The sequence below is a fragment of the Siniperca chuatsi genome, linkage group LG24 (assembly GCF_020085105.1).
Source record: "Siniperca chuatsi isolate FFG_IHB_CAS linkage group LG24, ASM2008510v1, whole genome shotgun sequence".
NCBI classification, from domain to species: Eukaryota; Metazoa; Chordata; class Actinopteri; order Centrarchiformes; family Sinipercidae; genus Siniperca; species Siniperca chuatsi.
Window position 1 is genome coordinate 18,999,449 of NC_058065.1, and position 14,835 is coordinate 19,014,283.

At 42.5% G+C, this 14,835-nt stretch overlaps 1 protein-coding gene across 2 annotated transcripts; it reads left to right on the top strand.

Moving 5' to 3' along the window:
* The first annotated feature begins 871 nt into the window (after positions 1–871).
* Positions 872–13,899, top strand: LOC122872314 (protein downstream neighbor of son homolog). 2 transcript variants are annotated; one of them, XM_044188393.1, is made up of 12 exons: positions 872–1,421; positions 1,812–1,886; positions 1,982–2,182; positions 2,324–2,502; positions 3,594–3,669; positions 3,855–3,957; positions 5,537–5,645; positions 6,105–6,257; positions 6,412–6,610; positions 7,600–7,669; positions 7,847–7,977; positions 13,268–13,899. In XM_044188393.1, exons 1-12 carry the CDS (start codon positions 1,017–1,019, stop codon positions 13,406–13,408), a joined length of 1,842 nt encoding a protein of 613 aa, XP_044044328.1. In that variant the 5' UTR covers positions 872–1,016; the 3' UTR covers positions 13,409–13,899. The 2 variants fall into 2 exon arrangements, with proteins under 2 accessions (XP_044044328.1, XP_044044329.1); XM_044188394.1 differs by having other exon boundaries at positions 873–1,457.
* The last annotated feature ends 936 nt before the right edge of the window (positions 13,900–14,835 follow it).

Consider the following 14,835-nt stretch of genomic DNA (forward strand, 5'->3'; position numbering starts at 1 on the left):
CAGTAGGTGGCGGCATGCACCTTTAACGCTGGTTTGTAGCTCGCTAGTAAAATCGAAGAAGAAGAATTCAGATGATGGGGCCGAATATGACATCTGTATGGATGCCAGCACATGTAGCAATCAAAGGAAATGAAACAGCTGACAAGTGTGCAAAGGAAGCCACAAAAACTAATCACACTGACGTTACAGTAGCCCTTAGTACAACGGAAATGAAAACCACAGTTAAGGAGAAGGTGAAAGAAAGGCGGCAGAAGCAGCGTGAAGAAGAGAGAACAGGAAGGTGGTTAGACAGCATTCAGAGGAAGGTCGGTGTGAGGAGGAAACAGGGAGAACCAGGAGAGAGGAAACAGTAATATCCAGGTAATATCCGGTTTGACCACACAGGATTAAACATTATGTAAAACAGGAGAACATCAGACAGGAAGATGTGCAGTCTGTGAGCAAGAAGAAACTGTAGAACATGTTATGATTTACTGTCCAAAACACGACGCCGAGAGAAGAGAAGCCACGCCGAACCTTAAAGAAATAAAGACCAGGTTTGATTTACGAGATCTTTCACAAAGAAGTTCTAGAGAGAAGTATCTGTTGTTGTTTCATTATCTTAGGAGAACAAATTTGATAGAGAAAATTTAGATATTGTGCGATTAGTTATATACGTTTTTTTTATTTGATTTTTTGTTGTTTTGGATTCACCTCAGTTCATTTTCTTTTATTTAATTATTAGTGAAGGTGTAGTTAGAGTCCCGATCCACACTCCAGTCCAGTTGGTGGCGGTAATGCACCATAACGTTGATTGCCAACCATAAAACATTACGAAGAAGAAGAAGAAGAAGAAGAAGAAGAAGAAGAAGAAGAAGAAGAAGAAGAAGAAGAAGAAGAGCGGGACTTACGTCAGCACGCTACGCGCCAAATTTGTACAGTGCGGAAGGAGCAACATCAACAACACCAGCGGCTCCAGTGTTCTTAACAATTTGTCGTTTAATTTTGGCTTTTTTGGCAAACTATTCGTCTTCAGTATGTCTCAACAGGCAGGCTATTCGCCCAGCTTCAAGCGACCGGCTGAAATTATGCGAATGAGGAGGAAAAGAGCCCGAAGCGACGCCGGTGTCTTCTCTAGCCCGAGCGGCCAGGGTTCCACTGGCAGTCCCGGACAAAGCGGCTCATCCCCGGCATGCGTTCGGCCTTTCTCCCCGGGACCGCTTTTCAACACCCAGAATCGCTCCGGAGGTGGGATAAAACGCAGAAACCCGTTCGCAAATATTGAAAATACTTACAGCCCAAAAAAGAAGTTTCTCATTCATAACGACGACGGAAATGCAGAAGCTGCGGACAGTTACAAGATGAAGAAGTCGACGGAGGGAGATGAGGACGTGTCAACACAGTGCCAAGGAGTTTTACCTTTCAGTGCAAGGGTGACCGAGGTAGAAAAGCAGGAGCACCGAGATATTTCCAGCAAGGTTGGCCACAACACCTACACGTACAAGTATAGTTGTGTCTGGCCTTCTGGATCCAGGACCGTATAATCCTCACTAACGCTAACTTCTACGGGCCTAGATCTGGGCTAAGTTGTGTCCAGAGAGCGGGAAAACAAAATGGAAATGCGTGTCTTTTTACAGCTGTTATTCATGACTTTATTTTTACTTGATGTGATGAAAGCTTAATCTTAAAGACCAAGTACATAGAGTAAATGACATGTGGAGGGCCAGAGACTGGTCCCGTATCCCGGTAGTAGTTGTTGTGGCATCTGACTCCCAGTTATGTATGAAAAAACGGAATAAAGTGACTTTTCTCTTGTCTGTCCTCTGCTGTAGGAGTGTGTCCCTTTCTGTGAAGATGACTCTCTGTTTGAAGAAGAGGAGGAAGATGTTAAAGGTCCACTTCTGAAGGTTGGTTCGCACTTGTCCTTGTCCCCTTCGTGTAGCAAAGCCACGTGTGTTCAGTTGTTCGAGTTAAAAATGTCCCCTTCCATCTGTCTTCCCAGAGTCCTCAGGCCATTGCTCCTGCCTCCATATCTCCTCCCATCTGCACAGAGTACCCGGCAGACTGGAGCCTGAAGACTCGCCTCCTGTTCACCTCCCCGCTCTCCCTGTCGTGGGCCGAGCACCCCAAAGCCCAGGAGGAAGCTCTGGGGCTCAGCCAGCACTGCAGAGCTCATTTTAGCACTCTGCCACACAGTGTACAGGTAGAGTTTCCAGAGCCGCATGACATTACAGCCACTGTCCTCTCTTTCAAGATGAGAATGTTTGCTGTGTAGTGTCACGTTTAGTGAGAATTCTTCCAAAGCCACTCACTCACTCAGTGAATGCTCTCCGTCCCCCTGCAGGATCCCAGGTCCTGCTCGGAGCTTCGTTGTGCCTTCCGGCAGAGTCTGGTGTACTGGCAGCACCCCTCCCTGCCCTGGATCTCTCTGTTCCCCAGGATCAACGCTGAGAGGAGCTTTACTGGGAAGAGCACCCCATGGGCACAAGACACAGCGCTGCAGCACAGTCTCATGAGTGAATGGTGAGGCTGGAGATATTGGTTTCAGCGACACTAGCAGCACAGCAGTGAAATTAAGCAGCTTTTTTCGTCTGCTACAGCGTACGTATCTGCTCTGTAAATCACTCGTCCTCAGAAACCAAAATGGAGAACCTTATATTTTCTGACGTCCCCTAGTTTTGCTTTCATTCGACGGAATACCGTCCTGGTATCCGTCGAATGAAAGCAGAGCCTTATTTTGACACAGCCAATCATTCAAGTCTTGCATAAAGCAGTAGCATCAGCATTCTGTCATGGGCAGAGCAGCCAATCAGCAGCCTGCAACACAACACAAGAGACAGACTCTGAACAGCAACCCCCATTAGCTCTCCTGCTAAAGGCTCCTTCGTGTCTAACGTACAAACATGAAATGTCTTGTCAAAAAGGGATGACTGATGTCAGTTGGAGTTTAAAGTTGGTCCAGGGTGAAATATCTGTACCAGTTTACGGCAGGAAGCCTCTAAAAGCCACACCTACAGGGATTTTTGTGCGTGTGGAGCATTTTAGATATTCATCGCTCGCCTGTCTCACAGAACAGAGACAGGTCCATTTCAAGAAATGGAGATGAGATGTGCTTAAAGGAGTCGGTGTGGACTGAACGAGTGGACGCGTCAGTAACATTGACTCCCTGTTTGCACTTATGGACTCAGACACTCGAGGAACGAGAGAATGCCCTTCACTTCACTTCCATAGGCTTTATTGACATGACATTTGACATGTGTTGCCAAAGCACAATTACAATTATGAGACAAGCAATGAACTTAACAAAAATAATGTGATTTCACAATATTAGAACAAAATGGAATAGATAGAATATTATATTATGTTATATATATATAAACTTTGCCACCACAATGAGGGTCGGCAGCTTCCTAGTTCTCTGTGGTACAGCTTGAACACGTTTTTGGGACTACTTGAATAAGAAACCTGCTGCATGGAAACGCTTGTACCTTGAGATTGGCAGCATGCTAATGTCAGCATGTAAACTTGCATGTACTGTAGTTTACACGTGTACAGTTACGTGACTGAACATGCGCATAAACAGAACTCCTGTTCCTGTCACATGTCTTCCTCAGGGCCGTCAGCCTGTCATCTCTCTACAGTCTGCTGAAGGCCAGACTGTGTCCTTACTTCTACCTCTGCTCCTATCAGGTAGGTTTGTGTTTTTATTTAATTCAGTTACGTTCCGATGGGGTAGTAGCATATTGATATCTGCCATGGTGTCTTTTTGATACTATCACTGGGGGTCATCCAAATTGGCATTTTCACTGTGGTTTTAATGAGCCTTTTTTTTTTACAGTGAATTCCCTTTTATCTGATCTGTTCTATTCTGGCAGTTTACAGTGTTGTTCAGGGCAGCAGGTGTCGGGGGCTCTAGCAGTATCACGGCCTTAATCTCTCCTACAACCAGGGGTCTCAGAGAGGCGATGAAGGCTGAGGGTGAGTCTTAACAGAGATCACTTCTTTTCATTGCACTAATACTGTGGCTATGAGTCACCGAAGTTTGACGTGTTCAAATCCTACACCTTATGTTCACAATAACACAGTTGCTAGGGCGATGGTTTGCCAGCACCCTGTGTGTGTGCGTGAATGGGTGAATGAGCCAAGTACCCAGAATTTCTGTGTGCAATCTGTGGCGGTGCTCATTGTGGGCGGAGTCGAACGTTTGAAACCGCCCGCGTTGAGCGCCGTCCTTCCCGTTTCCTTTTCCTTTTGGGTTTGAGGTTGACAATCCCGAACAAAAGCAGAGTGTTGGAGCACTTTTTGCTTCAACAGTCATTTGGTGGTTGTGCTATACATTTCAAACTTTGATACAAGCCACTCATATTGTTGCAGTGAACAACAACAACTCTTCTTCTACTGCTGCATCAAAACTTGCTAGACTTACCCAACGGCAGCAGGTGGTGGCGGAAGCCTGCAGCACGTTCACAAATATCAATACTGCATGAAGTACTGAATTCTGAACACTGCAGCCTAGAAAACATATTACACCAGTACATTTGGAATAGAAACATTGCCTGCATATAAATGTATTAGGCTGCAGTTGAAAATTGACCTGTTAGCTGAATTAAATTATACAAAAAAAATAGTGCAGGGTTCCCTATAAACAATATCAAGCTGTTAACAAGGGGACATACCAAAATGGTAAACCTTCTTAGTATCAATTAACATCTGACATTTGCAGCAAAATAGTTATTTCAGCATCTATTATATCATCCCAGAATGTGTGAGTTAATGTCAAATACAAAAAGTTCCATTGTTATAATCAACCCCAATAACTGATGTGAGTTGTAAATAACTAGCTAGGGATGGATAAACAGTGAGGGGCTATGTCCACCAAAGTGTTTCTTCCCAGCTGAAAACATGCTTGTAGGGCTGAGAATCGTTCAAACGTTTTCGTTACCGATACCTTGACTTCGATGCCGGTTCCTGAACGCTACTTTTTTCAATACCAACTTTATAAAATCCATTTTAACAAAAGAACCTTACATTACACATTACGGTACAATTACTCACTTAAGAGGAGGAAGCTGTTCAAAGAGCTGTGAGCAGCTGGAGAAACTGTTTTTACACTGCGCACTCTACTCAACAGTACAGTATTGGATTATATCAAACCTATAAATAAATGTCTAAAGGAACATTAATAACAAACAGTATGGCAGCAATACGCCATTGTAGCATCTAGTCTGCCTAATCCAAAGAAGAAGAAGGGAATGACTGTGTGGCATCAAAGCAATTCGGTCGGTATCGCAGTTTGGCACCCAGCCCTAAGTACTTGTTTGGAGGCTGAGACACTTTGGTTGCTATGATACAGAATATCTGCGGGGGTGACTCTAGCAGACTGCTGCTTACCTGATAAACCCATGGTGAACGAAATGTTCCTCCAAGCCTTGTTTTTCATATTGATGTTGTGGTGATATTGGATGTCATCCGGTACAGACATGGAGCTCAAAAACAGTTTCTTTTTATTTAATACATGACTTTGCCAGCTCTTCATACATCTTGTGTACCTGTTTAGGTATAGAGTTCAGTCTCCCTCTAATAGAGGAGAGGAGGAAGAGCAGGGAGCAACAGAACCTGACAGTGCACCAGGGGGAGGAGGAAGAGCAAGAGGAGAAAGCGCAGGAGTAAGTGTGTTTTCCTTTCATTTTCTGTCTCCACTGTACAAAAAATTCAGTTTGTAGTGCTCTGTAATCAACATGACACGTGATACTACGTGATCAATCAACCTGCATCATATCTGAGGAGGACTATACTGAATGCATGGGCTGAAAAAGAAAAATATTGCTTGCTGTATGGGTCAAACCTAAGTTATAGTAAGGATGATTTTAGCACGGCAGCGGCGGACGGCCGCCCACCATTGAGTCTGGTTCTGTCCAAGGTTTCTGCCTCTTAAAGGAAGTTTTTCCTTGCCACTGTCGCCAAATGTTTGCTCATGGTGGGATTTGTTGGGTCTCTGTAAATAATATTATAAAGAGTACAGTCTAGACCTGCTCTATAGGAAAAGTGCAGTGAGATAACTTCTGTTATGAATTGGCGCTGTATAAATAAAACTGAATTGAATATAATTGTGATAATAATTGTAGGTGTTCTGAGCTGAAAGAGGGTGAGGCCTGTCGGGCAGGTGATGAAGGAGAGAATGATGGATACAATGATGATGAAGATGGCAGCTTCTCCTGGCTGAAGGAGATGGGAGTCCAGGACAAAATCAAGAAGCCAGACAGCATCACCATACAACTGTATCCTCCACCGACTGTCAGTTTGTGTATCATACCACTTAACTAGAACTCTTACACTTTGCTCAGGCCCATGGAGATAGCTATATGTCCGATTTCATGTAATATACTGTAACAGTAACAACAACCAGTCACTGCTCCTTGACTACTGGTGTAGTCGTAAGGAGGGTCACGCTGTGTCTCTGGATCACAAGCCGGAGTCTGTGGTGTGTGTGGAGGGATCACACACTTTCACTCTCATCAACTTCCTCATCAACTGTAGGAGTGTAGTGGCTGCAGCGGGTTCCCAGGCTGGGTTACCCCCAACACTGCTGGCTCCCGTCGCTTTCAGAGGTGCTACAATGCACACACTGAAGGTATGGAGAGACACACAGTAAACATAAACACAGCTGCAAGGGCGTAGAATTTGGTAGGTACATGTCCATACTAATATCCAGCCAATACTGAATTGCCCCTAGTAATTATTTTGATCAAAATTTTTTAATATAACCAATGTTGTCCCTTAGTCTCTAGTCAATGTATTTGGTACAATAACGGTTAACAGATCTTGTTCTCCAATGCATTTTTTAAGTTTTGAAAGATTACATCCCCCCCCCCATATGCCTCACAGTGGTTTGGTCCACTGCCTACCTATAGCCACGAGTCTTTTTTTACTGCCAAAATATTTAATATGCATATGAATTATGAGCTCATACAACCACTGAATCTTTTGTGGCAAACATAGCTTTCCCTGCCCCTGCACACACACGCAGGTACCTCACATACACCATTTTCATTGCGGTCTCTGTGACTTTCTTGCTAGACTTAGCAACTGTTCAGACCCTCTTAGCAACTTGATTTCTAAAAAGAGACTAGCGACGAGTGAGTTACATGCTGCTCAAAGTAATCTCAGTCGGCGGCTCTTCTTGCAACAGCGTCTCTCCTTCTCCTCAACACCGTGCACACACAGTCAGGACCGAGAGTGAGTTGCTATTGTTACGGGGACGCTATGTGTCTCTGTCGCTCTGAAACTTCATGATCACACAAAAGGAGAGCAGGGAGAGGTGTTAGAGAACGTAGGCATAATTGCAGCAGACTTTGTAGTAAATGGTAAATGGACTGTACTTATATAGCGCCTTTCTAGTCTGACTACTCAAAGCGCTTCGCGATGGGAATATCGCTTTGTTCACCCGCCACTAGAGAACAACTTAAAGACGGCGAATGGGCTCAAATGTGCAAAAAATAGAAATAGTATTAATATCCAACATACATACATATAAAAAGTATATTAAAAAAAACTATAGTCCCCCCCCCGCCGGAGGATCGTCTATCGCAATGTTTAACTCATATGCCAATGTTTTTTTAGGCCCGCAGTGTGAATGTGAAGAGCAGGGTTGGTTCTACTTTCCAGAACATCAGCACTCTGGAGATCACAGGTACACAGCTGCAGGATCTGATCTCATTGCAGCCCATGTTTCATATTTCAATTTACTGTACCAAAAGACGGCAGTAAGCTGTTCTGCCATTTGAGGGCATTAGTGCATACAATTACAGGTGGCAGTTTGTAATGTAGTTTAATGGAATGTTTTATTTATTTTTTCCCTTTCTTTCAGGGCCTGTCCTCCCGTCCTCTCTCTGCACCGTCGCAACCCTCCTTCGGTCTGCACAGAAAGGAAACTTCTCAGCTGCTCTTTACACACACATACCCAGCGCTGTCATGAATACACACACCACCAAGCAACAGGTAAGACAGCCATATACTTATAATGAAAGGACCAAACTTTACTATACCTGTATACCACCTTGATTATTGAAATTATTGGTTGATAAGACAGGAGAATTTCAATTCAGTTTTATTTATATAGCGCCAATTCATAACAGAAGTTATCTCATTACACTTTTCCTATAGTGCAGGTCTAGACTGTACTCTTTATAATATTATTTACAGAGACCCAACAAATCCCACCATGAGCAAGCATTTGGCGACAGTGGCAAGAAAAAAACTTCCTTTAAGAGGCAGAAACCTCAGGCAGAACCAGACTCAATGGTGGGCGGCCATCCGCTGCCGTGTTAGGTTTTGAGAGAAAGAGAGAGAGATTTTGTGGGGGGAGGCACAATGCAACGACCACGTAGAACTTATTTATTTACTTAATTTTTAAAAAAATGGTAGAATAGTAATTGTAGTATTAATATTAATAATAATAATAATAATAATAATAATAATAATAATAATAATAATAATAGGAATTACAGCTATAGAAAAAATAATGTCAGTATTAGTAACAGAGCCAATAACAACAACTGTAGTAGCAGTTGTCGAGCAGGAACATGGGGGCAGCAAATGGCCCACAACCACAGATCCAGTCCCTGCAGCTCCGGAGGCAGAAATACCTGCTGAAAGCGACAGAAGGAGAGACGAGAAAAACAAGAAAGCGCAAAACTACAGGAGAGAGATGTCGAGTTAGTAACATGCAGTAATGGGATAAAAATGCATACAGACGGAGAGGAAAGAGGTTCATCATGGGAAGTCTTCCAGCAAGTCTAGGCCTATAGCAGCATAACTAAGGGATGGTTCAGGGCTCACCCAAGCCAGCCCTAACTATAAGCTTTATCAAAGAGGAAACTCTTAAGCCCACTCTTAAATGTGGAGATGGTGTCTGCCTCCCGAACCCAAACTGGGATCTGATTCCGCAGGAGAGGAGCTTGATAACTGAAGGATTTTAAATTCTACTCTGGATTTTACAGGGAGCCAGTGCAGAGAAGCTAATATTGGAGAAATATGATCTCTTTTCCTAGTTCTTGTCAGTACACGTGCCGCAGCATTCTGGATCAACTGGAGAGTCTTAAGGGACTTATTCGAGCAGCCGGATAATAAGGAATTCAAGGAAGTAGTCCAACCTAGAAGTAACAAATGCATGCAGTAATTTTTTCGGCATCATTTTGAGACAGGATGTGCCTGATTTTTGCAATGTTACGTAGGTGAAAAAATGCAGTTCTTGAAGTTTGTTTCATGTGGGAGACAAAGATAACTCCGAGGTTCCTTACGGTGCTGCTGGAGGCCAGGGCAATGCCATCTAGAGTAACTATATCTTTAGATAATGTGTCTCGGAGGTGTTTGGGACCAAGTACAATAACTTCAGTTTTATCTGAGTTTAACATCAGAAAGTTGCAGGTCATCCAGGTCTTTATGTCCTTAAGGCGTGCTTGAAGTTTAGCTGACTGGTTAGTTTCATCTGGCTTGATCGATAGATATAATTGGGTATCATCTGCATAGCAATGAAAGTTTATGGAGTGTTTCCTAATAATATTGCCTAGAGGAAGCATATATAAGGTGAATAGAATCGGTCCAAGCACAGAACCTTGTGGAACTCCGTGACTAACTTTGGCGTGCACAGAGGACTCACCGTTAACTTGTACAAACTGAGATCGATCTGATAGATAGGATTTTAAACCAGCTTAGTGCGGTTCTTGTAATGCCAATTACATGTTCCAGTATCTGTAATAAGATGTGATGGTCAATGGTGTCGAACGCAGCACTAAGCTCTAACAAGACAAGTACAAAGACAAGTCCATTGTCTGATGCAATTAAAAGGTAATTTGTAATTTTCACCAGTGCTGTCTCTGTGCTATGATGCACTCTAAATCCTGACTGAAAATCCTCAAATAAACTATTGTTATTTAGAAAGTCACACAACTGATTGGCAACTGCTTTCTCAAGGATCTTAGAGAGAAAGGGAAGGTTAGATATAGGTCTATAGTTGGCTGAAACCCCTGGATCAAGAGTGGGATTATTAAGAAGCGGTTTAATTACAGCTACTTTAAAGGATTGCGGTACATAGCCTGTTAATAAAGACAGATTGATCATATCCAGTAAAGAGGTGCTAACTAAGGGTAAAACGTCTTTAAGCAGCCTAGTTGGAATGGGGTCTAAGAGACAGGTTGATGGCTTAGAAGAATTAATCGTCAAAGTCAGCTGAAGAAGATCGACAGGAGCAAAGCAGCCAAAACACACATCAGGCTCTACAGCTGTTTCCAAGGTTCCTGTGTTTGAAGACAAAGTGGCATGGGTTGAGGGCAGGACATGATGATTTTTTTTTTTCTCTAATAGTTAAAATTGTATCATTAAAGAAGCTCATGAAGTCGTTACTACTGAGGGCTACAGAAATACATGGCTCAATAGAGCTGTGATTCTCTATCAGCCTGGCTACAGTGCTGAAAAGAAACCTGGGGTTGTTCTTATTTTCCTCTATTAATGATGAGTAGTAGGCTGCTCTGGAACTACGGAGGGCTTTCCTATATGTTTTAAGACTATCTTGCCAGACTAAACGAGATTCTTCCAGGTTGTTGGAACACCATTTCCTTTCAAGTTTTCGCGATATTTGCTTTAATTTGCCGGTTTGGGGGTTATACCATGGAGCTAACCTTCTTTGTTGTGGCGCTTTGAGTAGTCAGAATGACTAGAAAGGTGCTAAATCAGTACAGTCCATTTACCATTTGTTTTATTTCTACTTCTTTTTTAGAGGAGAGATAGAATTGAGTGTCGTTTGCTGTGAACTTGCAGCGCAATCAACTAGATGGTCAATTTGGGAGGGGCTGCGATTTGCATAGGAGTCCTCTGTTATATTGAGACATAACATTGAATTAAATGCAGATGGAAGTGCTTACTTGAATCTAGCCACAGCACTATCAGATAGACATCTAGAGGAGTTTTTGCCTAATGGCGTGTAGTCCAGTAATAGCAGTTCAAAAGTTATTAAATAATGGTCCGATAATGAAGGATTCTGTAGAAAGACTATTAAATGTTCAATTTCAATGCCGTATACCAGAACAAGGTCGAGGGTGTGGTTAAAACAGTGAGTGGCTTCATGTACACTCTGACAAAAGCCAATCAAATCTAATAATGAAAAAACATTATTTTCAACGTCCACATGAATATTGAAATCACCTACAATAATTACTTTATCTGTTTTAAGGACTAAACTTGTTAAAAACTCTGAGAATTCAGATAAAAATTCAGAATAAGGACCAGGAGTGCGGTACACTATAACAAAGAGAATTGGCTGTCGTGTTTTCCAGGTCGGGTGTGAAAGACTAAGAACGAGGCTTTCGAATGAGTTAGAATTTAATTTAGGTTTAGGGCTGATTAATAGGCTATTAATAGGAGTCGAAGATGGCTGCAACTCCACCTCCTGATCTGATGTTTAAGAGTTCACATTTAATTTTGTTGTGCTATTTCAGCATTTTTGTTTAGGTTTTTATTTATAACTCCTCTTCTGTTAACTTTAGATTTTATTAATTTAAGTGGTCGATCAATCAATAAAGTATTTCTGATTCTGGGAAGACAAAATGTTTGTTTTTTTTCTGACACAGAAATCATGGTTACTTCACACCTTGTCAAAACGATCGAGTCAGTCAGTGGTATCCCCCACCCTGGTATAGCACTTGAAGGTGGAAGTTTGACAGGTGAACCCATTTTTTATGTGGGTTTTGTTATGCTTGGCCTGCATTATGATAAGGACTGATAATGAGGATATAGAGTGTAGCGATTGTGCGAGAGCTGCCCCTTTTTTTCCAGACTTTGCTAATTTATACAATCCATATGTGCAGGTGATGAAGATGCGCCGGGTGAGTCAAGGTTAGAAGGCAGAGTGTGTGTACCCCACAGCAGTGTCCACTGCAGTGATTTTACGCAAAAACTATATCAGAACTAAAATCCTACTTGGTGATATATGCACAGTATTCACACTGTCGCCAAGTTCCCCTGTCTCCAAATGTGTATGCATGGGTCCGAGTTTACTTACAGGTGCACACATTCTCCCGTCAAATTTGTTTTTATAGATCCCAACTTTTGCCTGTGAAGTGGTGTATGCCTCTTTCAGGGCCTGTTTTGTGCGTACGCAACGCTTATAAATGAGACCCCTGGTGCAGTCAGAACAACCTGGAGCTCAACGCTCTAAAGACAGTGGAGATGGTTGTGGATTACAGAAAGAGCCCACCCCCATAACCCTGTGTGACTCCCCTGTCACTGTGGAGTCCTTCCGCTTCCTGGGAACCATCATCACCCAGGACCTCAAGTGGTGAACTTCAGCTCCCTCACCAAGAAAGCCCCGCACAGGATGTACTTCCTGCGGCAGCTGAAGATGTTCAACCTGCCAAAGACAATGATGGTGCACCTCTACACCGCCATCATCGTGTCCATCCTGCCACTGCCAAGGACGAGGGCAGACTGCAGCGTATCATTCGCAGAGAAGGTGATTGGCTGCAGTCTGCCTTCCCTTCAGGACCAGTACGCCTCCAGAAGCCTGAGGCGAGCAGGGACGATTGTGGCCGACCCCTCCCACCCTGGACACAAACTGTTTCAGACACTCCCCTCCAGCAGGAGGCTGCGGTCCATCAGGACCAAAACCTCAAGCCACAAAAACAGCTTCTTCCCATCTACTGCTGGCCTCGTCAACAAGGCTCAGGACCCCCCCGACACTGACTCCCATAGCCACCCAACCCCCCCTTATAGTACAGAATACTCATACTGTAAGCGTTTGTGCAATGTGCAAAATATTTACATGGGAATGTGCAAACTGTCATTTAAAAAAAGTCATAATGTACATATTCTTTATTTTCTTATATTTTTTAATACTTATTGTCAATTTTGTATTTATGATTCCTGACCTGCAGTACTTGCTTCATCTTTCTTAGATTTCTACTATGTTTATTGTTTTGCATCAAAATACCAAAACAAATTCATTGGATGTGTAAACCTACTTGGCAACAGTTCTGCTTCTGATGTATACACGGAGGAGGAGTGTAAATGGCAGTAGAAAACAATAGAACACAGAAAATGAAGTGGCCCTGATGTCTTCCGGTGTAGGCCCTGCCCACTCGCAGCATAGATCTGAATATAGATAGTTTTGTCTGGTGGTAAGAATGTCAGATCTCTTACAGAATAATTGCAGTGGCATGATATGGCTGTATTACACCACCTAGTGGTCATTCACTAAACATGCACTCAGTCCAGCTGTCTCTCTGTGTGCTTGCAGTATACTGGCGGGTCGGTGGATCTGTCAGGTTGTGGTCTCCATCCTGCTTCCATCCAGCAGCTTCAGCAGCCCTCCAGCCTGGGCAAGACTGCTCTGACTCACATCAACATGAACAACTACAGCTACACCTGGAAGAACTGACTGAGGGAAGACTGTGTGCGCTCCTGGAACTATCAGCCCTCTAAGAACTAGAACGTGTGAGACGGCAACTTCTGTTCTGTTGCACTTCTGAGCTGCTCTACTATTGTGTTTTACCCATGTTGAGATTGCTCTTGTTCAGTTTCACTTTACAAAAGATGATCGTAAGACACATGAAGTTAAACCAGTACTCCTCAGAGTGTATATTTCTTTTAAAAATGCCTTTACAAACTGATTTTATTGCATTGCACTGTATTTTTAATCTTTTTTTTTTTTTTTTTTTTAAGCTGTGCTCTTGTAATTGGCTTTTTTGAAAGTGCACTTCAATTACTTGTAATTTGTTTTATTTTGGAGAAAACTGATTTATTTTTTCCAAGGCATTTTTTTTAAGCGAATCTTTTATCATATTAAATTACTGATGCATTACAGACACATGTTTTGAGGTTTCCAGGACTGGAATGCTGAGGAAATAAATACATTGTCTGTTGAATTTACTGAGGGTTGGGGAATTATTGTTTTTTTAGTTCTTTTTAAATCTGGAATATATGGTAATAAAATTAGTTTTATTACACATAGACAGCTGTTACTAGTTTCATACTTTTATCAGATTAGATGGTAACTGCCTGATGTCAAGGCCAGACATAAAACATATTTATAGTACTGTATATAATAGAAGTTTTGAAACTAATTAGAATTCAAGCTGCATCACAGCCTGAAAAAGAGAGGGCTGAGTAAAAGATGTCAAGGATGGAACACTGCAACTGACCTGTTTCTCAAGGCTGTCTCCATTGAAAAAGCAGCAGCGCCCTCTGCTGTTTGGAGAGAGAGGTGAAAAAGTATGTTCCCAGGAGGTCTCCCATTCAAGTGCTAACAGGCCTGACCCTGAACAGTTTTTTTAAAAACAAGGTCAATTATCAGGGTTCCCATGCAACCTGGAAAACATGAAAGATGAGGAAAAAGTCAAATGTCCTGGAAAATTATTTCAACATCCTCCTATTTTCCTTTTGCTGAGAATGAACTACTAGGCTATAAGAGCTCCCCAAAATGGATGACCTTAACATCTAAAAGGGCTAAGTTATGTTCAGGATCATATTAATGTTCTAATGGTAGTTTATGGACGAGAATATTTTGAATAGGTTGCTCTCGGTTATGTTTTGGAAACGCTGTGAACACATCCGTAAGTCACGTCACATGGTAGCTCATGCAGGTTGGATGACATATATACTGAAGTGGCAAAACTCAGAATAATGTCAGTTACATTATCCTTCAAATGTAAATAGTAGTCACTGCTGGCTGGTAACTGGTAGTTTTTATTAGGTTTATAGATAAACGTTGCTTTCTTCCCAACAATATAGCGCCAATTCATAACAGAAGGCTGGCTACTTTTTTATTTTGTTAGCATTGTCTCTTCAAGCATAATGCTGCATTGT

Coding starts and splice junctions, on each gene's coding strand:
- LOC122872314 (XM_044188394.1), top strand. CDS start 1,017: ATGTCTCAACAGGCAGGCTATTCGCCCAGCTTCAAGCGACCGGCTGAA. Junction 1,458..1,811: donor ACCGAGATATTTCCAGCAAG/GTTGGCCACAAC, acceptor CCTCTGCTGTAG/GAGTGTGTCCCTTTCTGTGA. Junction 6,611..7,599: donor CTACAATGCACACACTGAAG/GTATGGAGAGAC, acceptor ATGTTTTTTTAG/GCCCGCAGTGTGAATGTGAA.